The sequence below is a fragment of the Hyperolius riggenbachi genome, chromosome 4 (genome assembly GCF_040937935.1).
Source record: "Hyperolius riggenbachi isolate aHypRig1 chromosome 4, aHypRig1.pri, whole genome shotgun sequence".
NCBI lineage: Eukaryota > Metazoa > Chordata > Amphibia > Anura > Hyperoliidae > Hyperolius > Hyperolius riggenbachi.
Window position 1 is genome coordinate 184,602,631 of NC_090649.1, and position 24,147 is coordinate 184,626,777.

The following is a 24,147-nucleotide window of genomic DNA, read 5'->3' on the forward strand; positions in this document are numbered from 1 at the left end:
GGCTGTTCTGGAATTACAAATATATTTCACTGTTGGAAAGTAAACCAGCTATTTAAAAAAAAAAAAAAAAAAAAAGTTTACATTTTAGCCACTTGGTTTATTCAGTTTTTGTATGCTGTATCCATAAAGCTGGTGGCTGTCATCTAGTCATGGATGGCCTTTTTTTCTCTCAGATCTTATCCCACTTCACCTACACAAATATTTTAACTAGAGTGGATGAATCACTGACAGAGTAAAATGCTTTAATTGGCTGCTATTTCACTTGTGTGGATAGTAGTTGGAGCCATCGGCAAATCAGTGCACACCTTTAAATTAAAGGGAATCTGAAGTGAATATAAACTTATGAGATAATGATTTGTTTGTGTAGTACAGCTAAGAAATAGAACATTAGAAGCACAAATATGAGTATCATATTGTTTCCAGTACAGGAAGTGTAACTTCAAGAAGACAACTTCAGTTATCTATGCAAAAGAGCTTCTCTGAGCTCTCAGACCAAACTTGGTGGGCTACAGTTGTGTTTTCTGAAGCACTTCTCTAAACCTGTCGCTCACTGTGTCTTGTTTGTTTAAGGTTTTACTACAGGAAAGTTCAAAGGGTCATTAGTTTTGCTCTGTTTTAGTTTAAAATAGAAGTTTGTAAACTGCAAATATTAGAGAATGATCCAATATTATTAAAATAAAGCTATATGACTGAAAATAAAAATAAGGCTTTTCTTTGCTACTGATGTTCTATTAATTATCCATACTACACATACAATTCATTATATTAGAAGTTTATTTTATTTTTATTTTTTGCTTCAATGTCACTTTAATTAGGAATACGGATGGAGTGAATTGTTCTACTGCAAAAAGTCCATGGGCAGCCTGTCTCAGTACTACTTCTGGGTCAACAAGGTCCCTCAGCAAGCACACGCCATGTGCACCGCAAGCCCGGCCACAGGCGCGTGATCAAGGACTACTGAGGGACCTTGCTGACCCGGAAGTAGTAGAGGCAGAGGCTGCCCATGGACTGTTCGCAGTAGAACAGTTCACTTTATTCCTAATTAGGAATGGTATCTCTCCAATTAGTGTAGAAACTACTTTAAAGAGGAATGACATAATAGAATGCAGCAAATTATTCAGGATACCCACTTTTACTTTAAATATCATGGTTTCAGCATCAGAAACACTTCCTATGGCTAAATATGTTGTCGGGAATTTGTACGTAGGTCTGGGGAATTCACACTCCTGAGCATTCTGGGAGACTAGCTATTTTTTTTTTTTTTGTACTGGCTTTGGAATGCTCAGTAACTGAACATTCTGCAGAGATCACTTGCCAGTACTGAAGGTGTTGCCGCCTGTGATAAAGTAAAGCAGAGACGGTAAATATTTTACAATGGGCAAACACTGACAAAATAATTTACAAAAGAAAACGATAGAGCAATTTTATTCATTGTTATTTTGGTTACAGTTCGTTTAATTTTTGCTTGGCGTAACATAGCCTGATTCACTTAGCTGCAGGCTAAATCCTTCAACTTGGCACACAATTGTAGTCATGATTACATCCTGCTCAGGTGGGCGATGCTGCATCAGCGGAAAATTAACCACTTAAGGACCAGGGCTTTCTGCAGTGATCGGTGCTGCGTGGGCTCTCCAGCCCGCAGCACCGATCAGGATTGAGCCTTGGTGATCAGACTCCCCCCCCCCCCCCCCCCTTTTTTCCCCACTAGGGGGATGTCCTGCTGGGGGGTCTGATCGCCGCCGGCTGTTTGTGATCTGTGGGGGGGGGGGGGGCGGCTCTTCAAAGCCCCCCTCCGCAGCATTTTCGGCGCTCCCTCCTTCCCCTCACCTCCCTCTCCCTCCATGGGCTGCGCAGGACGGATACCCGTCCTGCGCATTGAAGGATAGGCTTCAGCCTATCATATGCCAGCGATCCCCGGCCAATCAGAGGCCGGGGATCGCCGATCTACGTCACGACGCTGCTGCGCAGCAGCGCTGTGTGATGTAAACAGCGGGGATGTCTTCCCCGCCTGTTTACAGTTTGCTCTCCGGGTGTTCAGCGGCCATTTCCATGCTATACCACTAACGACCCACCGACGCCTATTGGCGTTAGGCGGTCGTTAAGTGGTTAATGTGGACCCAAATTAAAAATACAAGATTTCAGAAATAAAATCTATTTCTAACTTATAATAAATAGTGGCCTTCTTTCAGCTGTATGATGACAAATATAAAATATTTTACATTTATTGGAGGAACCCCTCCCTTACTTTTATATTGCCGGGACAGAATCTGGCAGACTGGTGGAGGAGATAAAAAAAAAAAAACACAGGCTGCTACTGATGATGTCACAGGGGAGGTGATCTCAGCTTGTGTTAGATTTCACATAGACGACGCCCCTGTGAGGGAGGGTAGCTGATGACAAAAACACCCGTAATCTAAAACCTCCTAATAAGCTCAGAAGTAATGGCTGCCACCTGTATAACCCTAGTTATAAAAAGAGAAGGGTGAAAAGCATGCACTAAAATGCTCATAGATTTGAAGCAGTGTTTATCTTTTGAATAAAAAAAAAAACGGCTTGGGTCCACTTTAAAATTTGATTTCCTGCTGGTAATTTTTTTTTTGAACAGATTCTGTTTATTGATTTTTCAAACAGCATAAGTATGCAAAAAATAGTCATCCCACACAGAAGTAATGACCCTATCATTGTTCCCTCAGCCAGATAAGTGTTTAGGACTTTTTTTTTTTTTTACTTTTCAGGGCTTGAGTTCCACTTGCTGCTTGACTGCCTCATTTGCATACATGACACCACTCATTTAACACTTGCTGTACAGGAAGATAAGACTAGTACTATATGTACCTATGCTTCATGCTATCATGTCAGTTCAGGTACAAATTAAAGTGAGGGCTCATTTCCACTATCGCGAATTCGCATGCGTTTTTCGCATGCAAATTCGCATAGCAATACAAGTGAATGGGACTATTTCCACTTGTCAGGATTCCTTTGCGTTTTTCTGTGCAGAAAAAATTCGCATGGCAGAGCCATCAGAATTCGCATACCGCATACCGCTATGCGAATCGCATACAATGTATTTAATAGGAAATTCGCATGAGGTTTGGGTATGCGAATTCACATAGAAACAATGGTAAAGCACACCAGCAGTGCCATGGTTAAATTCGCTTACATCGTCATCCATGCGAATTTGCGTGCAAATTTGCATAAAAATTTGCATGGACCCGCATGCGAATTTCGCATCCGCATGCAAATTTTTACCGCGGCGATTCGCACTGCACAAGTGGAAATGCAGCCTGAGTCTGAAGGCAAATGAAAAAAAAAATGCTTACATAAGGAGAATGAAGACTGAGCTTTCCTATTCCTCTCACGTTCCCCTCATTCCACAGCTGACTCCCCAATTGGCAGTCTCTGACTGATGGCTTGGATACTGCTCTCTTCTGCTGCAGGAGGCTTTGGGACCCCAATGTTCTTAAATGGGCTGCCCTGTACGGCGCATGCGCTCTCTTGCGTATGTGCAGTACAGAGCTGCCCGTCTTTGGGAACATTCGGGCTCCCAAAGCCGCCTGCAGCGGGAGATTAACGGAGAGCTAGCGCTGGAATGAGTGGGACGGGAAGGCTCTGTAGGACCCAGAGCCTTCATTCTCCTTAGGTAAATATTTCCTTCAGACTTTTAAGTAGAAAGCAACAACCAGAAAAATAATGCATTAGTGCCCAATAGGTGCAAAAGAATTGCTGTTTTGGGTGCACCTTAGAGAGTACATTTGGTGTAATTTTGAAGTAATACAGCTAATATCATCCAGCTCTTTATGCTTGTTTTAAAGTGATTGGATCACTCCATGTCACTCTTGAGGATCACGCGCCTGAACTCCCTGCCTTGGAGCTGTATATAAATTCACACAGTTTCTGTTTATTTTTATAAACTGTAGAGCTCTAGATTGACACATTTTGCATTTATAAGATGAAGTAAATTTGCTAATAAAGATGTTGTGTATAGAAACAAAAAGGTGTCATGCCATGGAGCAGAAATATATAGCTATATTTATAAAGGGGAGAAAGTCAAGGTGTAAATGGCATACAATATTTATTGTTCCTTCCAGCAGTAATGGTCAATACAAAACTTGCTCTTGAAATGCACTGTTTTCATTTCTGTAATGGCTACTTCTGACTCCTGTGAGTACTTCCTTTGCTGGAAGGCCTGGAGCTGCGAGCTGATGATGCACTTGATGGAGGGGAGGTCAGAGGAAGACCCAGGTTAACAACTTTTGCATGTGAGGAAGGTCCTGAGCTTGATGAAGATCGTGAAGAACTTGATCTACAAGTGAAGGAATATGGCTAAATGTCAACCACACATAATATAGGAGTGGAAACAGAATGTAAAAGGACTACATACATCTTAGAGAACATAAGGTAAAAATGGCAGAGCCTGTAATGATCCGGTCCCATCTGATTCTCTGCGGCCACATTTTTCTGATCTGGCCCCTGTCCTCACCCATCTGTTCAACCTCTCCTTCTCCACCGGCATCTTCCCCTCCATATTCAAACAGGCCACTGTGCTTCCCCTGTTAAAGAAATCCTCACTTGACCCTGCTCTGCCATCCAACTACCGCCCAATCTCTCTCCTCCCTTTTGCCTCAAAAATTCTTGAACGCCTGGCCCACCAACGCCTGACCAACTTCCTTAACTCCAACTCCCTTCTCGATCCCTTGCAGTCTGGTTTTTGCACAGCCCATTCTACAGAAACAGCCCTCACCAAAGTGGTAAACGCCCTTGCCAAAGCCGAAGGTAAATACTCCATCCTGCTCCTCCTGGACCTCTCCTCGGCATTTGACACTGTCGACCACTCCCTCCTCCTCCACTCCCTGCAGCTAATGGGCATTCAGGACCTAACCTTAGCCTGGATCGCCTCCTACCTCTCCAACCACTCTTTCACAGTATTTTTCAATGGCTCCTCATCCACTCCTACACCCCTCTCAGTTGGTGTTCCTCAAGGTTCTGTCCTAGGACCACTACTGTTCTCATTCTATACTGCCTCAATTGGCAAAATCATCTCCTCCATGGGTTTCAATTATCACCTGTATGCCGACGACACCCAGATATATCTCCACACTCCAGATCTCTCCTCCTCTACCATGGACAAAGGCCCCATACACACATCAGACCATAGTCTTTTGAAAATGAAAGATCACAGACCAATCTTACCACCCTTCATGTAGTATGAGAGCCATACTCTACACAGTCTTTTCTATGGAGCTGAACTCCACATCAGAAAAAATCTTTGCAAGATGCTGCACACACAGATGCTGTACAGACACAAAAGATCAGTATCTGCAAAAGATCTGTTCCTGCCAAAAATCCATTCCTGCAAATTGCAATGATAGTCTATGAGATCTGCAGATCATCATACACACATGATTTAACTGACATTTATCTGCAGATCTGAAAATCCATCCTGGTGGATCTGATCTGTAGATGAATGTCAGATAAATCATGTGTGTATGATGATCTGCAGATCTCATAGACTATCATTGCAATTTGCAGGAATGGATTTTTGGCAGGAACAGATCTTTTGCAGATACTGATCTTTTGTGTCTGTACAGCATCTGTGTGTGCAGCATCTTGCAAAGATTTTTTTCTGATGTGGAGTTCAGCTCCATAGAAAAGACTGTGTAGAGTATGGCTCTCATACTACATGAAGGGTGGTAAGATTGGTCTTTGATCTTTCATTTTCCAAAGACTATGGTCTGATGTGTGTATGTGGCCAAAGTCTCTGCCTGCCTCAAATCCATTTCCTCCTGGATGGCTGCCAGGTACCTGAAGCTTAATTTGGACAAGACTGAGCTTCTAATATTCCCACCCCGCACAGCTGCACCCCTCCCAGATCTGCACGTCACTATTGAAAATACTACTATCCACCCTACCTCCCAAGCCCGCTGTCTAGGCGTTACACTGGACTCCGAACTTTCCTTTACAGCCCACATCCAAGGTATTGCCAGATCCTGCAACTTCCACCTCCGCAACATCTCCAAGATCTGCTCCTACCTGTCCCCTGACACCACTAAACACCTTATCCATGCCCTTGTCATCTCCCGCCTAGACTACTGCAATTCTCTGTTATTTGGCCTCCCCTCTAACCGTACTGACCCACTTAAATTGGTAATGAATGCGGCAGCCAGACTGATACATTCTTCTCACCGCAGCGCCTCTACAACTCCGCTCTGTAAAGCACTACACTGGCTCCCCATCAGCTTTAGGATCAATTTCAAAATCCTGTGCTTGGCCTACAAATCAGTGCACAAGACCTGCCCGACCTACATCTCTGATCTGGTCCACAGGCACATACCAGCCCGCCCCCTCCGATCCTCCAATGAACTGCGCCTAGTCGCACCTCGCATAACTCAGTCACACGCACGATTGCAGGACTTCACCAGGGCTGCCCCTACTCTCTGGAACTCTCTCCCACCAGCCATCAGACTCGCCCCCACCTTTAATACCTTCAAACAAGCTCTCAAGACTCACCTCTTCACGCTCGCATACCCCCCTACACCAGCATCATAATATGTTCTGTTAGACCCCCTCTCAAAAGACGCACCTATTGTCTCCACCCCACCCTTTAGATTGTAAGCCTCTGGCAGGGCCCTCCTCCCTAATGTATCCAGCTTGATTATGCAATCTTACTCACAACCACCCCTCTTGTAGACTCGAACAGTCTCTATTTTGACCTATGACACTGTATTGTTATCAAATCATTTGCATGATCTTGTTTTGTTGTGAGTTTCCGTATGTTCTACCTGTATGTTAACCCATTTATCTATTGTGCAGCGCTGCGTAATATGTTGGTGCCTTATAAATACAATTAATAATAATAATAATAACCAATGAGGCAGTGGCTGGGGGCGTGCAGCGCTATGTAGATGGGTGTGGCCAAAGCCTTGCCAGTGAATTTGAAAGAATCGTCAGGGCCCATTTTCAAACACAACACCTATGTATCATTAAGACAGCATGTCATGACAGGCTCTGTCATTTTTACCTTTCTTTTAACCACATAAAGAGGTTTTGTGGCCCTTTTTTAAAATGCAATTTAAATGAAGAGATGTGTTCCTTTCATAAGTACAAATCTTTTTTCCCTTGTCTTGTTTAGCAACAGCTGTACTGTCTCTCCTGTTCCTTTCTAATTATTCATCTAGTTAGGTGAATATTGTGCATCAGGAAGAGGCAGACAATACAGCAGCTGGTTCTCCCTGCTATCTGCCTCTCCCTTCCCTTGCTGCATGTCATCTGATGAGTCATTCCTGACCTTTCTGCGAGCTCCAGCTAGCAGGGTAAAGATCTGCCTCCCTCCAGTGATCCTGACAGCAGTGGGGGAGATCTGCCTCACTCCAGTGAGGCGACAGCAGGGAGGTGATCTGCCTCCTGTGGCTTCAGCTCATCTCTTGTGCACAGCAGTACAGGGAGACTGTGTGGAACACGATGACCTGGAAGCATTTTACATTGCAGCCATCTTGCCCAAAGGTTTAAAAGTTATATTTTATTAATCAAGTTATTTATTAGCAGCGGAAGCAGCGAAAATAGGAGAAAAGGGGGAAACCATAATATGTTTATTTTAATGTGCTGTAAATTCATCACAGATCTTCTTTAAAGTGAATGTTTACCGTTTCAAAAAAGAAAAAGTCAGATACTCACCTAAGGAGAGGGAAGGCTCGGTCCTAATGAGCCTTCCCTCTCCTCTCCCGGTCCCGCGCAGGATCCCCCGTGGCAGTATTCGACCAGTTCGGTCAAATACTACCACTTCCGCATGCCGAAGGGAGCTTTCGGAAGCCTTCGGGAGCACTCGGGCTCCCGAGGACGCGGCCCCTCCATACTACGCATGCGCGAGCGCCCTCTATGGCGCGTACGTAGTATGGAGCGGCCCAACTTCGGAAGCCCGAGTGCTCCCGAAGACCTCAGAAGTCCCTGCGGCGGCGGACGCGAACGGGGGAGCCAGCGCGGCACCGGGAGAGGAGAGGGAAGGCTCATTAGGACCGAGCCTTCCCTCTCCTTAGGTGAGTATCTGACTTTTTTTTTTTTATTAGCGGTACCCATTGGGACCACAGGCTTAGACCACTGCAGCTTTAACAGTATTACTTGGCCATACAACTTAGCAGCCAAAGAAATGTTTGTTTCCTCCTTTTCTTGCCACCAATAGAGTTTTCTTTTGGTGGCATCTGATTGCTGCTGCGTTTTGTAATTTCTTTTTTTTTTTTTTAAACCCCCTCCCCCAATGATCCAATAGTAGTGATCATCTCTCATAAGCATCAGCCTATGAGAGCGATCGCTTTGTGAGCTGCTCCAGGGGACAGCCATGTGACAGGACTGTCCCCAGTATAGCGCTGCGGTAGATTGCAGCGCTGTACAATGTAAATAAACCACCGTTAACCTATGTTTCAGTCTGCCAGCAACGATCGTGCTTGACAGACTCAAGCAGGGATGTGTATGCATCCGCGCTGATCTGCAGCTACAGGACTTGATGACAATCGGCATTAGGCAGTCCTGTAGCTGCCATTCTCCTGCTGCCAATCGGCATTAGTCTGTCAGGAGGAGGTTAAACTTTCTGTAGGCAGTGCATATTTCATTGCTATGCTGAAGTTTACTTAAAGGAACTCTATCGAACCAAGTGTTCTAAAAGGGCAATGTACAAATAATGTCTAAGTAGCTGTGTAAACATTTGCATTTGCAGAGGTATGAATCTATGCAACCTGAGATGCTAAGAACAGTGTAATATTGAAGCAGGACTCTCTCTCTCAGCTCTCTCTCACTCTCAGCATTCTCTCTCTCTCTGAGCTCTCTGCACACATAGTTAATTATGCACTGGAAAGGGAATCCCCTCATGGCTGAGTCTGCCCTCAGAATTTTAGCAGACTGCTGTCAGAAAAGTGTGAAAGGGATTAGATAACAGTAAACGGAGAGATAAGGATTCAGATGTATACACCAACACTTAGCAGCACTTCCCAAACATTTCTAATCTCAATTGAAAAAAACATGTCAATCGATAGTGTCCCTTTAACAAAAAAATAAATAAACATAGCTTGCTTTGCAATGCTGTCCTTAAAGTGAACCAGAGAGAAATCACATTCATGTATTTTAACATATATATCTGTGGGAACATTAGAGAAAACATCTACCCTGCTCTCTGTTTCATCCTTCACTGCTCAGCCTGCTTGTTATCAACCCTGATAAAATCCCCGACTGAGCATGCTGTCTGGCTTTGCTCAGGAATCATTATAGCTGAGTCTGTATTTTCAAGCCCAGGCATGCCCCCTTCTGGCTCTGCTATAATGACTCAGCTATAATGATTCCTGAGCAAAGCCAGACTGAATGCTCAGTTGGGGATTTTATCAGGGCTGATCACAAGCAGGCTGAGCAGTGAAGGATGAAGCAGAGAGCAGGGTAGGTGTTTTCTCTAATGTTACCACTGATATATATGGTAAAATACATTAGGATGCTTCGTATCTGATTCACTATAAGGACAATGTCCAACACTACACTAGTTCTGTGGAGAACAAGAAAAAATATGTGACGTGGTATGCGGTATATTCACTAGAGAATTAACGTACATATAATGCAGGTTAAGTTTACTGCGATTTATACAATTTAGGGAATTTACTATATACAATTATTACTTATGTTGCCTGTAAAAAAAACAAATGATGTAATTTGCATAACTTGCTACATAAATCATGGCAAACTTACCATGCGCTGTGTTCACTAGTTAAATTTAGTGTTCTTTTGTGGACAAATGCCAATGTATCATGTTAGTTGTCTTTATATGGTACAAAAAGCTCAAGGAAATACCTAAAGTGTGCCAGATGGGTTCTCTGAGCAGTCTCACCTACAGACATGACCCCCCCCCCTTGCCCTAGGCATCTGATCTAGTTAGTGGTGGCCTCAAACAAAGAAACAAACAAGTAGCCCAACAGCAACCGGTACCCGATCTTTTTCTTTATAATATTGCATTATTAGTTTACATCCAATAAGCGATATATGAAGTAACCGCATATCCTGTTTTCACAGTTGTCTCCTGACCTCCTGGTCTTGTTTTCACAATCTTTAGTGTCAGTTGAAACATTTTTGAAAACTTTCATGATTTCCTTACCGGACAGATGCGAGTGAGCTTCGGGAAGAACCGGTTCGTGAGCTTCCAGGAGTTGAAGTGCTTGGTGATAATTCTAAACCAGACTGAAGCAAAATATAGATGCTTAAGTTACAAGTAGGACAAAGGGGACTTTTTTTTAACGATATAACATATTGGTACTTATTACAAAGACTATTTTGTTATCAGGTTAAAGAGAACCCACATAATTCTGGCACTGGCTATTGCCGTTGGCTGAATTTCCTCGTCTAATTTGAGCTCCGGCTATTGCCAGTACCGAAAATTGATGCAATTAGCGTTGCCATTCACTGTGCTGCCCTCTCTATTTTGAACATGTTGATTTTAACCACTTGACCATTACAGGTTGTGTTCCTCTTATGGACCAGAGCAATGTTGACATTTCAGTGCTCCACCCATTCATTCACCAATAACTTTATTACTACTTGTCTCACCTAAATGATCTATATCTTGGTATCTTTTACACAAATTAAGCTTTTTTTAGGTGATACTTTGTTTTCATATATAAAAAGCCAAGTCCCTAACGTAGCAATTTATGTATTCTCTTTTAAATTCCATCACTTTGGCTTTATTTACATTTTATATTAATTTAACAATGGGGCGGGAAGAAGGGGATAATGGACTTTTTTTATACTGTAGGTGTAGGATCTTTTTTTCTTTCGTTTCGCACTTTTACATTTATCCACTAGATCTCCCCTTCCTACATAGAATACTTAAAGGAGAACTGTAGTGAGAGGTATATGGAGGCTGCCATATTTGTTTCCATTTAAGCAATACCAGTTGCCTGGCTGCTAATCATCTGCCTCTAATACTTTCAGCCATAGGCCCTGAACAAGCATACAGCACATCAGGTGTTTCTGCCAATTTTGACAGATATTACAAGATTAGCTGCATGCTTGTTTCTGGTGTGATTCAGACACTTCTTCAGCCAAATAGACCAGCAGGGCTGCCAGGCAACTGGTATTGCTTAAAAGGAAGTAAATATGGCAGCCTCCATATACCTCTCACTACATTTCTCCTTTAATCACAGCATTCTATGCTAAAAAGAAAGTGAAAGTTTTTTTTTTTGTTTTATAGCCTTATAGTTAATGATCACTGCTGTTTGTTACAACAATAATCAATAATATTGCCTTTAGGAACACACGTTCCCATTTACCAATCTGTGCTCTAATGGCTGTGACGGGATGCGCATAGGTTGCAGAAGACAAGTATCTACATCCCTGGGACTTCGGCTGAAGTCCCATTGAGTGTAGATATACTGCTGGGATTGCGGTAAGTACAAATTTATGAGGCACTGCAGTGACATATTAGCGAGGGAGCTAAGCACCTTTTTTTCCCTGGAATTTCTCCTGGTTTCTAATAGCTATAGGAGCTGCCATGTTACCCTATCCCCTTCTTCCTGTCCTTATTTACAGAAGTAACAGATGCTAGCTTCACACCTTTCCTCTGGCTAAACTCCTTGAAGCAGTTGTCCTAATTACCCACCCCTATCTGCTGATGGAAGGTATTGTTTACTCCTTGCTAATGTGTATAATAAAACAATATACATTAGTCCTTAGCTGCCTGAAACCTCTGCAGTTGGGCAGACTGCTGAAGTAGGTCAATAAAACCTCCTAACTTTTAAATGTAAAATGGAAGTTTTTTAAGTAGGTCAATAAAACCTCCTAACTTTTAAATGTAAAATGGAAGTTTTTTTTAATGACACATTGTCATTTATTTTTACATGTTCTATTGAGATGCCCTGGTGCTATTAATATATAACTGTCCAATGGCAGTCACTGAAACAGCTGCTTTGAAGAGATATGCAGTGTCATTTCCATCAGTTTAGCTCACAGTTAAACTCAAAGCCTGTAGAACAAATGCAGCCCAACCTAACCACTTTGAGACAATCATGCATATTTATAGCTCTCACAAGGCAACAAAGTATATGTTACAAAGCCTACATTTTCCACAGTACGTTTTAACCTCCCCTGGCAGTATCCCTAAGTCAGGTTCGGGGTGCAAAAAAGCAGCGAGGAGCAGTAACCCCGAACCTGACTCGTGGTAGAAATAAAACTGTATAACTGAAAATAAAAATGAGACTTTTCTTTGATACTAATGTTCTATTAATTACCTGTACTACACATACATACAATTATATTACAAGGTTTTTTTCTTGCTTTAGTGTCACTTTAAAGGACATCCAAAGGTGAAAATAAGTTGATAAGAAAAACAATTTAAAATGGAAAATTTTTACAATGGGCAAACACTGACTAAATAATTTATAAATAATTATTGTAAAACAGTAAGCAATTTTATTCATTATGTTAGTTTGGTTACAATTCCTCTTTACCCGCTTCTGGACCTTGATGATTAACCACTTTGTCCTCCTTGACGTAGTTCTACGTCAAGGAGGACATGTGCGCTCCCGCGGCCAATCGTGCGCGTGCACGCGCGCTCCCGGCCGCGGATTGTTACCCCAGGAATTAATGAATCGGGCCATGGTGCCCGATCACTGATTCCTCTCCCCCGCAGAAAAAGCGATAGCTTCTCTTGGAAGCTTTGCTTTTTCTGACTCCTATGTCGTTCTAAGCCAGGTATGTCAAACCGGTCCTACGAGGGCCGAGATCCTCACACATTTTTGATACAGCTCAAATGAATTGATGGGTCTGAATCAGTAAAGGTGTGGTCCATCAGGTAGAACACATTCCTTTGTTTCTCAGTCCATCCTAAACACTGGCATGGATCTGGCCCTCCAGGCCTGGAGTTCGACACGTGTTCTAAGCGTACATGTTACGCTTAGTGACGTCATGTAAACAAACTCCATCTTGTGGCCAAAAAGTAAAACCACATCTAAATGTAAAAAAAAAAAATTAAAATACACATATTTACCCAAATCAAATACTATTTACATCCCACCCTCCCAAAAATACCCACATAAAATGTTTAATAACAAAAAACAAATATTTACCTAAACTTTTTAAATATCTATGTAAAGATGAAATATTTCTATTTTTTTTTTATAAGCTTTTAAATAGTGATGGATGCAAAACAGAAAAAATGCTCTTATTTCCAAATAAAATATTGTCGCCATACATTGTGATAGGGACATAATTTAAACGGTGAAATAACCGTGACAAATGGGCAAATACAATACGTGGGTTTTAATTATGGAGGCATGTATTATTTTAAAACTATAATGGCCGAAAACTGAGAAATAATGCATTTTTTCAGTTTTTTTCTTATTCTTACTGTTAAAATGCATTTACAGTAAGGTAGCTCTTAGCAAAATGTACCGCCCAAAGAAAGTCTAATTGGTGGCGGAAAAAAAGATATAGATCAGTTCATTGTGATAAGTAGTGATAAAGTTATAGGCTAATGAATGGGAGGTAAACATTGCTCGGATGCATAAAGTGAAAACGACCGAGGGCTTAAGTTGTTAAAAGCTACACTGGGTGCTGCTTTTCCTGCCAGGGCGCAGATTTCAGGCATAGATTTCAATCAGACATGGTGTGTGGTCTCGTTGCTCTTGCAATTCCTGACACTGTTGCGTTGCTGCAGCCCGCTCATGATGACCGCAGAGCTTCTGTATCTCAGTCATTGGTTCCTGACCCTGTAATTGCTGTGAGCCAATCACAGAAATCACACAGCAAAACGGAAAGAACAGCTCTGGTCATCATGAAGCATTTTATCTTACCCCCCAATCTACTTACCTGGGGCTTCCTCCAGCCCAATGCAGCTGTCATGTCCCACGCCGCTAGCCCACCGCTGGTGCAAAGGCCTACCTCGAGGTTGTCATGTACTGCACCTGCACGAGCGCCTCTGTCATTCAAGTCCACGTTGTCCGGACTGTACTGTGCAGGCGCAGTAGTTCTGTGCCTGCGCAATACAGTCTGGACAATGTGGACTTGATTGACAGCGGCGCTCGCGTAGGTGCAGTAAAGTATGGCCTGGCGAGACACTGTGCGGGGACCCCAGGCCGGCGGGTGAGAGCGGAGCTGCGGCTTCGGACATGTCAGCTGCAAGGGGAGGAGGAAGCCCCAGGTAAGTAGATCGGGGGGAAAGATAAATTGCTTGATGATTCCTTTATGGGGCCAGAACCGTCTGGTATGGAAAGGGTTAAGGTGTAAACATATAGTACATAGTTACTATGTACAAACCTGCTGAAAGTACATCTGCAATGGTAGAGCCAGCTCTGGGTTTTGCTCGATTGTTTGAAGTAGCATCTTGTTAACAGATCTGTTGAAGTCCCGAATGTCACGCACATTAATGTCTTGTTCATCATGGGTTTCTCCTTTACTTTTTTTAGCTGATCGAATTTCTCTCACCAGTTTCGGGCACTATGAACAAAATATACAAGTAAATATTAAAGATAGCACTAACACATTTTGCATGTTCCTTCTTCCCAATTTTTTCTTTGCATCGGCCCTTCCTTGGATTATTACAGTGAGCCTAAAGAAACCTTGAGCAATTTAAGAAACAAAACTTAATGATAAATGACATATTTAGAACCTATGTTTGATTCCAGAAATATACACTGAAAATCCATCCTCTTGATTTTCCAACCCCCTCTTTTGGTCTGGTATTGTATTAGGTGCCTTTACTGACTAATAGAGAAGAGCTTGGACTGCACGCTACAGTCTTGCCTCTCCCGACTTAACTACACCTGACTCCAGATATCGTCCTGCACGAAATCTCTCTACTAACCACATTCTCGTTTTCTCCTCTTTAGTCACCATTCTCATTGTTGCATATAAGACTTCTGTTGTGTAAAGATGAAAGACGTGCACCAACCGGAGTAATAGCAAAGGAGCTTGTTTAATTGCTATGAACACAATTATATGTCATGCGGTAATCAATCGGCTCACAAATTAGTGCTGCATATTGTGATGTGTGCCGCGGTGAGGGTTGTGGGGACTAGTGACTGGTCACTATGGGTGTTTTGCGTGCAGTACACTTGATCACATTGGAGGCCTTCTTAAAACAAGGTATTTGCGATAATTCATCTGTAAGTAAGCAACTGTGCTTTCTCATGGTGCATCACTCCCAAATATGCAAATCATCTCTTTATGCCCTTGAAAGCAAGACTGCACATCCAGAACTGCTGGTGTATAGTGAGTCTGTAAGCTAATAAATTTTACAGAGCCACACCAATCCAACATACATACAGCCTCTTTCTGACCTTGGTCCATAAAGATGACTTTATGGAATAGAGCTTGTACCAGTATTAAGGAATACACAGATGGTGCATGGTGAACCCAGAACCATTAGGCTCACTAATCACCAACAGTTCTGAATGTGTAGCCTTGCTTTCAAGGGCTGTGTTGCTGGGAACTGAGAGCGGGTCCTGATCCAGCTACTTCTACATGGAACGTGTATGACATCACACATGTGACACTTGCTATATGCCGGCAGCCACATGGGGTGCGAATGCAGAAGCTGGACACTAGCAGTGGCCAGACAGATGAAATATTTTAATGCACAGGGGGCACATTATCATTTAAGGGGACAGCAGCCGGGAGTGTTCCGGCGTTTGCCACTTGTCCCGATATCACACGCTGTTACTGCCGCACACCCCAACGACTACGTGAGCCAGAGATTTTCCAGTATGTTCGATTGATACATTCAGGCTGCAATCGGCTGAATTGTTGATTGGGCATGCTTGTTGTGGCACAAATTTTCATCCGATCCGATAATAAAAAAATTGGATGGTCGATTGGCTGCAACATCGCCAGATGTATGGCCACCTTCAGTCCTGATTACATTCCAACGGAAAAAGTCTGCCTGGATTCTAGTCTTAAAAAAAGGCCATTTCCCCGAAATCCTCAAGTGACCTGAGTCCTGGAACCCACTAGAAAGCTCAAAACGCTATCACTAGCGATTTGTGATAGCATTTTGCAATCGTTTTTGGAAGCAATTTCCCAGCTCTTATACAATTCATTAGAATGGAAGCGCTCCCAAAATTCTGCATGTCCTGTGATTGCGATTTCCTTAATCGCAATCGCTCTAGTGGAATCTGTCAAAACCATTTACATTGGCAGAGCGTTTAGGGAAAACGATAGCGATTGAAAGAGCCCCCTAAACGCTCAAAAAAAAAAAATGCTCTAGTGGGTTCCAGGCCTGACACAGCTTGAAGGGAAAACTTAAGTGTCTATATGTGCAAATATAGAAAATATAGGGCTTTCCACACAAGGCTATAATTGCCACATCACCACCACTGGCACTTCTACTAAATACTGACTAGGTAAGAAGATACTTGTGCAATCCATCGATTTTTTTCCCTTTATAATTAATACAAATTACTTTGCAGAGATGGGGTTTCCATTTTGACATAAAAGAGTCTATTTCTGCTAATTAGTGTAAAAGAAAAGTTTTAATCTGCTGTGATTCAATTTTCTATGGCAATAAAATATAAGAACTTCAATGGGGGGTAGATATATTTTTATAAAAACTTTTTTTTTAGTAAAAAGCAGCAAGCCAATGATCGATCCACAAAGAGTGAGCCCGCTGTTGCTGATTTTGTGCATTCTAGCTGGAGATAAAGACATGGAACCCCCATGGGTTCATTACTGTGAACTTCGCAAGGGAAGAAATACAGCTTTGTGCTTCTGTGAACATAAACTCATTGAAACAATACTGTGCCTCATAAGACATTATGTCCCTTTGTAAAAAACATTAAACAGGTTTCCACCGCACAATTGTAGACATTAACCTGCTTCGTGACTCTCTCCATCTTGAGCTTTTGATCCTCAATCTCCTTTTTAAGCTGTGTGACGCTGGGAAGCAATTCATTCACCTTATCCTGGTACGAGGACTCCTCTTTCATCATGCTATCAAAAGTGTTTTTCATAATCTGGAATAAAGTAACACAACCTTTAACAATTCTATAGACTGCGTTCAAAACCTATTTTCCTTTCAACAATAAGACACTTTTGTCAGTGATGTTGGTACAGTGAGATGCAGCTTTAATGAAAATTGCTCAAAGATGAAAATGTTGAAGTTTTATAAACTAAATTTAGTGGCCAAGTTCATAACTACTTAAAAAAATATTGGCTCTCACTATTTGGACAGTTTAAATAAGAACTCAGAGCCACAAAGTAATTTACATTTGAAATGTAAATATTATCTTCATAATAACAATGTTATGTTATTTTTGTAAAATCAAGTTCACAATGCTGTACAGAGTATATTGTCTTATCACTTTACTGTCCCTCAGGGGGGGCTTACAATCTAATCCCTACCATAGTCATATGTCTACAGTGATGTGAAAAACTATTTGCCCCCCTCCTGATTTCTTATTCTTTTGCATGTTTGTCACACTTAAATGTTTCTGCTCATCAAAAACCGTTTAGTCAAAGATAACATAATTGAACACAAAATGCAGTTTTAAATGATGGTTTTTATTATGTAGTGAGAAAAAAAACTAAAAACCTACATGGCCCTGTGTGAAAAAGAAATTGCCCCCTGAACCTAATACTGTAACTGGTTGGGCCACCCTTAGCAGCAATAACTGCAATCAAGCGTTTGCGATAACTTGCAATGAGTCTTTTACAGCACTCTGGAGGAATTTTGGCCCACTCATCTTTGCAGAATTGTTGTAATTCAGCTTTATTTGAGGGTTTTCTAGCATGAACTGCCTTTTTAAGGTCATGCCACAACACCTCAATAGGATTCAGGTCAGGACTTTTACTAGGCCATTCCAAAGTCTTCATTCTGTTTTTCTTCAGCCATTCAGAGGTGGATTTGCTGGTGTGTTTTGGGTCATTGTCCTGCTGCAGCATCCAAGATCGCTTCAGCTTGAGTTGACGAACAGATGGCCGGACATTCTCCTTCAGGATTTTTTGGTAGACAGTAGAATTAATGGTTCCATCTATCACAGTAAGCCTTCCAGGTCCTGAAGCAGCAAAACAACCCCAGACCATCACACTACCACCACCATATTTTACTGTTGGTATGATGTTCTTTTGCTGAAATGCTGTGTTACTTCTACGTGAGATGTAACGGGACACGCACCTTCCAAAAAGTTCAACTTTTGTCTCGTTGGTCCACAAGGTATTTTCCCCAAAGTCTTGGCAATCATTGAGATGTTTTTTAGCAAAATTGAGACGAGCCTTAATGTTCTTTTTGCTTAAAAGTGGTTTGCGCCTTGGATATCTGCCATGCACGCCGTTTTTGCCCAGTCTCTTTCTTATGGTGGAGTCGTGAACACTGACCTTAATTGAGGCAAGTGAGGCCTGCAGTTCTTTAGATGTTGTCCTGGGGTCTTTTGTGGCCTCTCGGATGAGTTTTCTCTGCGCTCTTGGGGTAATTTTGTTCGGCCGGCCACTCCTGGGAAGGTTCATCAGTGTTCCATGTTTTTGCCATTTGTGGATAATGGCTCTCACTGTGGTTCGCTGGAGTCCCAAAGCTTTAGAAATGGCTTTATAACCTTTACCAGACTGATAGATCTCAATTACTTTTGTTCTCATTTGTTTCTGAATTTCTTTGGATCTTGGCATGATGTCTAGCTTTTGAGATGCTTTTGGTCTACTTCTCTGTGTCAGATAGTTCCTATTTAAGTGATTTCTTGATTGAAACAGGTGTGGCAGTAATCAGGCCTGGGGGTGACTACAGAAATTGAACTCAGGTGTGATAAACCACAGTTAAGTTATTTTTTAACAAGGGGGGCAATCACTTTTTCACACAGGGCCATGTAGATTTGGAGGTTTTTTTCTCACTAAATAATAAAAACCATCATTTAAAACTGCATTTTGTGTTCAATTATGTTATCTTTGACTAATAGTTAACGGTTTTTGATGAGCAGAAACATTTAAGTGTGACAAACAAAAGAATAAGAAATCAGGAAGGGGGAAATAGTTTTTCACATCACTGTATATTATGTAGTGTATGCCTTGTAGTCTAGGGCCAGTTAACTTATCTGTATGTTTTTGGGATATGGGAGGAAGCCAAGTGCCCAGAGGAACCCCACACAGACACCGAGAGAAGATATATACTCCATGCAGATAGTGCCCTGGCTGGGATTCGAACCAGGGACCCAATGCTGCAAGGCGAGTGTGTTAACCACTACACCATCCTGCTGGATTTGTATGTTTTCTGTATCTATATTTCTACTTTAAGCAATCATCGTCATTTTTATAAGGGATCACAACTTTCCAAGATTGCTACGATTTCCAAAAAAGTGTTGATTGTTTCAAACACCTGTTTTCCAATTTGCAGGTATTCAACAATTTTAAAACAGGTGACTCACAGCTACAATGCAAATCAATGTGCTGCAGATTGCCACATGAAGAATGTAAGTGGTCCTGCAGATCTGGGAGGTATTTTGTATTATTTGCTAATAGGAGTGAGGAGTTTATAACTGTTGCCTGGGTCATTTTGTGCCACAGTGATGGTTGCTGAAAAGGTGGTGATTTAGCTGTTGTGTGACTGCAGTCACATGCATTATCCTAAAGTGAGAAGAGTTTTTAATGACAAATCCAGGACAGACTGTATGTACCGTATTACAAAAGAAGTTCTCACAGCAGCTGTACAGATGCGACTGCAGTAACAGAAACACTTTTCAGTAACACTCGCTGTTCTCCAATATGACAAGGTGAGACCTGCACACATTCTCCTCTTACTAGCTGACTGTTTACAGGAATACTGTAATGGAAAAAAAAAAAAGTTTAACTTACTTGAGGCTAAGTGTTTTAATAAGGGATATAGACCAGTCAATTGGAACCTCAGTCAGTAAACTAGCATTTTGGAAGAAGTAAATTAGTGATGACACCTTCCATACTTCTCTTCTTTATGATCCATCACCTTTATAGTGGGCAACGTCTAACTTCCATTGTTGTGATCACATGATTCCTCACCTGCAGGTCCTCTTGCAGCTCTCTCATCTCACGCCGCTTGTACCTATATATCTCTTCTGCTGCTTTCCTCTGCTCTTCCATCTGAAGTTTCTCTTCATACTCTTCACCTTAGAGCAAAGAGAGGGGTTCAATAGCAATTATGATTCTACAGAAAAGGATACCTGAAAGTGCACTCCATGAAGGATCACTGGATTGGTCATGCAGGGAAAGCAGCATTCGTAACTTATACCTTCAACATCCCCCCCCCCCCCCCCCCCCCACACACACACACACACACACACACACACTGAGGCATTGTTCACATTGCGTTCGGCTCTCGTGTCTGTCCGCAGTGGCCTTATTTTGAGGCGTTCTTTCTTTCCGATTCCCGGCGCTCGGGTGGGCGATTTTTTTCGTTGGGTTAGCGGTTGCCGCGTGTTTTTCCTGAGCGTTTTGGTAATTCACTCCCTGATGGTAGTCAGGAAGTGAACTCTTGATCCGGTAAAGAATAAGTACAATTTATTTCTTTTTAAAAACGTGAACGCAATTGCTCCACAAAGTAGTTTTGTGAGCATTTTGCGTTTTTCCTATACCTTCCATTATAGCAAAAACATGGTGTAACCGTCTTTCTGTGCATTTTGGAAAAAACACCTGCGCTTAAATTTTTCAAAAAATGCCTCTAATGTGAACAAAGCTTGACAGACGTTAACTGCTGCAGTTTCAGTACACTTCCTTGCTATTCATATTTCCACCACAGGAAGTGAGCGCTAGAGAGCTTCACTTATAGCTTGGCTTGCAGCAAACATTACCGCCGATATCTCCAAAACCTGTTTTTAGCATTGTGGTGTGATCACACCACACCCAAAATGCTGATTACTAGTGTGAAACCAGCCTAAGGATTCTGGGGTTAATTTTTCAGCACCTATGTCCCTGCACCAAAATCCTATAACCGTAATGTGTGTGCTAATATCCACCATATGTACCTCTTGTATAATCATCTAGAACATGGTTGTCTAATTATTTTGAACTACTTTTATTATAAAAAGTATACATACTACAAACTATGGACAGACTTACTTGTTTCTGTCACTTTCTGAAGTGATTTTTTATAAGAGCTGTTACAGCCATTGACAACTTGTAGTGTGTTCTCTAGTGCATTAATTTCTTTTTCTGCCTTGCGAATTTTGGCATCCAGCTCATCACCAACACGCTGAAGTTCCTCTTTTTCTTGTGCAGCCTAAATTTACAATTATATTCAAATTACTTATTAAACAAGCTACATACCCTCTTTCCCTGAAATTAAGACATCCCCTGAAAGTAAGCCCTAGCAGGAATTTTGAGCATACTCAAAATATAAACCCTACCCCGAAAGTAAGCCCTAGTGTCAGTAAAGGGAAAAAAGTATGGCAACTTGTGTTTCTACTGGAGCTGATGGTCTCACAGGCAGGACCATGGCTCCATCATTGGGCCAATCCCTGCAGTAGTTGCTACTCAGCGAGTGCAGTGATGGTTTCACCTGCGAGACCATCAGCTCCAGTAGAAATACAAGTTGCCATACTTTTTTTTCATAGGCTGAAGATCGGGGACATAGCGGCATGAAGCTGGGGAAAGAGGAAGATGCAGGGGACATCAGAGGACACAGGGACAGTGCGGCATGGAGCTGGGGGTAAGAGGAGGATGCAGGGGGACATCGGAGGGCATGGGGGACACCAGGAGGACGGGGATAGAGGAGGACATAGGTACAGAGGGGAATACCAGGAGGACACTAAAGGTACAAGGGGGACACGGGCACACAGGTGGATCCAGCAGAGGAAGAGGCCCAATGTGGGGAAGGCAGGAGGACACACAGCACAGGAACTTGTGTGTTCATAAAAGTAAAGGCCGTCCCCTGAAAATAAGCCCTAGCACATCTTTTGGTGTAAAAATTAATATAAGACACTGTCTCATTTGAGGAAACACGGATAGTTGTTTTTCATTTACTGTCATATATCTCATTTCTCAGAAACGGTGTTCAATAATTCAGAACAAAGTCCTTTTTAAAACTTAGCACATGTTTATTAAAGTATGATGCTTTTACCTCGTCACTGGCAACCAGTTAAGCAGGAACTTTTCTAAAGGTGTTCATTAATGGCACATTTTTTAGCAAGCAATCATATTTTCAGGTTTGTTTTAAGCCACCAGCAAGCAAGGAAATGCTTTTCACAGTACTTTTTCACCTACCATTGGTACTTTTTCAGTTGCAGAGTGCTGAAATGTTAAATTAAACATAATATGAAAAATTATCTCCTTGGAGAAAACCTAGGAGAAATAAAATTAGGTGCAGCTAGCCTATTGTGTAATGTCAAGGCTGGCCACAAAAATAATTCCATCTAAAACACGACAAATCGCCAATTCCTGTATTCCTGGATAAGCATTTAAGTTGAGTCTTAGGGTACGTACCCACATCCAATTTTGATTGGCCAATGATTGATGGGTTCATCTTACCTTAATTATGTAATATGCTTGTGACTTTTCCTCTTCTCCCTCTGGGGGCATCATTGCAATAGTAGTTATTTCAAATCTTTTTCTCATTTTCTCAACTTTTGCAAATCTGTCATGGAGCTCAGAGCTACAGAGATCAAAACTGGCCGTTAGAAAATACTTGATATTGTGAACCCTCTTTAAAGGACAACTTTAGCAAGAGGTATGTGGAGGCTGCCATATTTATTTCTTTTTAAGCAATATCAGTTGCCTGGCCGTCCTGCTGATCCTCTGCCTCTAATACTTTTAGCCATAGCCCCTGAACAAGCATGTAGCAGATAAGGTGTTTCTGACATTATTATTAGATCTGACAAGATTAGCTGCATGCTTTTTTCTGGTGTTATTCAGACACTACTGCAGCCAAATAGATCAGCGGGACTGCCAGGCAACTGGTATTGTTTAAAAGGAAATAAATATGGCGGCCTCCACACAAGTCTAAAATGTCCAGCATGTCACATGAACTTTTCTCAGGAAGTTGGTCTTTCTGAGCCTGACTTGCTTTTCACCCATTCATGAAATCTGCTATAGGTGAAAGTGACTTTATGCCTTGAGAGTAAAAATGTAATATATTTAAAGTGATTCTCAAAATCTCTGTCATTATTTCTCAAAGTGCCCATAAATAGTGTGATTATTAGTGAACAATCTTATTTTTGATAATTGGTGTCAAAAGGCTATGATTCCCCATTGAATCTGTGTGCAAGGAACCGCTCCAAATAACCCCAAGTGGAAATGAGACCTTAAAGAATCCAACTTGTGATTGTATCTAAACCAGTTGCAATCACATCTATGAAAACGTTTGCCCTGCCAATCGACCATTTCTGTAAAGAGGAACTTCATTCCAATTAGTAGCCATTACCCCATTTCCCATGAGAAATCTTTCCCTTTTCTCTAATAGATAATCACTGACATCTGTATGGCTGATATTGTGGTGAGACCCCTCCCACAGTGTGATGTCAGGTCCATGGCCCTGACAGTTTCCTGTCAGTGAACCTGTTTCCAGCTGCAAAGCATACAGTATTTTGCCAACACTTGGAGACTTCACACAGAAGGTTCTTTCAAGTAAGCTGTATTAGCAGCATACAGTTACAGAGTGTACAAAACACACTATAGCAGGAGAGGTGTACCTGCAGGGGTCAGGCACCGGCTCGCAGGTCTGGAGCTATAGACCTGTCTAGGTGGATGCTGAGTGTGTTGGGTACAAAGCATACAGTATTTCCCTTTGTGGAATATTTGTTTACTAAGTGCTCTATGCACAGGCATTACTTGGCTGGACTAAAGATGTCGCCAACCTGTGATAAATTTCAGGATGTAAATCAAGGTAAGGAAAGATTTTACAATGGGAAAACTCTGAGTAAATAAGTTATAAATTAAAATAGTAAAAAAAAAAGAAGCCAATTTATTCATTACAGTTCGTCTTGTCTTTAACCACTTCACCACTGAGGGGTTTTACCCCCTGAGCACCAGAGCAATTTTCACCTTTCAGCGCTCCTTCCATTCATTCCCCTATAACTTGATCATTACTTATCGCAATGAAATGAACTATATCTTGTTTTTTCCGCCACCAATTAGGCTTTCTTTAGGTGGGACATTATGCCAAGAATTATTTTTTTCTAAATGTGTTTTAATGGGAAAATAGGAAAAATGTGGGGAAAAAAATAATTATTTTTCAGTTTTCGGCCA

The 24,147-nt window shown here is 41.9% G+C and overlaps 1 protein-coding gene across 1 annotated transcript in view; it reads right to left on the reverse strand.

Moving 5' to 3' along the window:
• Nucleotides 1–4,055: 4,055 nt before the first annotated feature.
• Nucleotides 4,056–24,147, reverse strand: part of CCDC39 (coiled-coil domain 39 molecular ruler complex subunit) — a 51,145-nt gene continuing 31,053 nt past the window's right edge. Inside the window, exons 14-20 of the mRNA XM_068281077.1 lie at nucleotides 22,432–22,555; nucleotides 21,025–21,184; nucleotides 19,969–20,075; nucleotides 16,827–16,967; nucleotides 14,275–14,454; nucleotides 10,121–10,203; nucleotides 4,056–4,303 (exon numbers count right to left, since the gene is read on the reverse strand). Coding sequence (XP_068137178.1) covers nucleotides 4,147–4,303; nucleotides 10,121–10,203; nucleotides 14,275–14,454; nucleotides 16,827–16,967; nucleotides 19,969–20,075; nucleotides 21,025–21,184; nucleotides 22,432–22,555 — 952 coding nt within the window. The 3' untranslated portion in view covers nucleotides 4,056–4,146. The remainder of the gene's footprint in view (nucleotides 4,304–10,120; nucleotides 10,204–14,274; nucleotides 14,455–16,826; nucleotides 16,968–19,968; nucleotides 20,076–21,024; nucleotides 21,185–22,431; nucleotides 22,556–24,147) is intronic.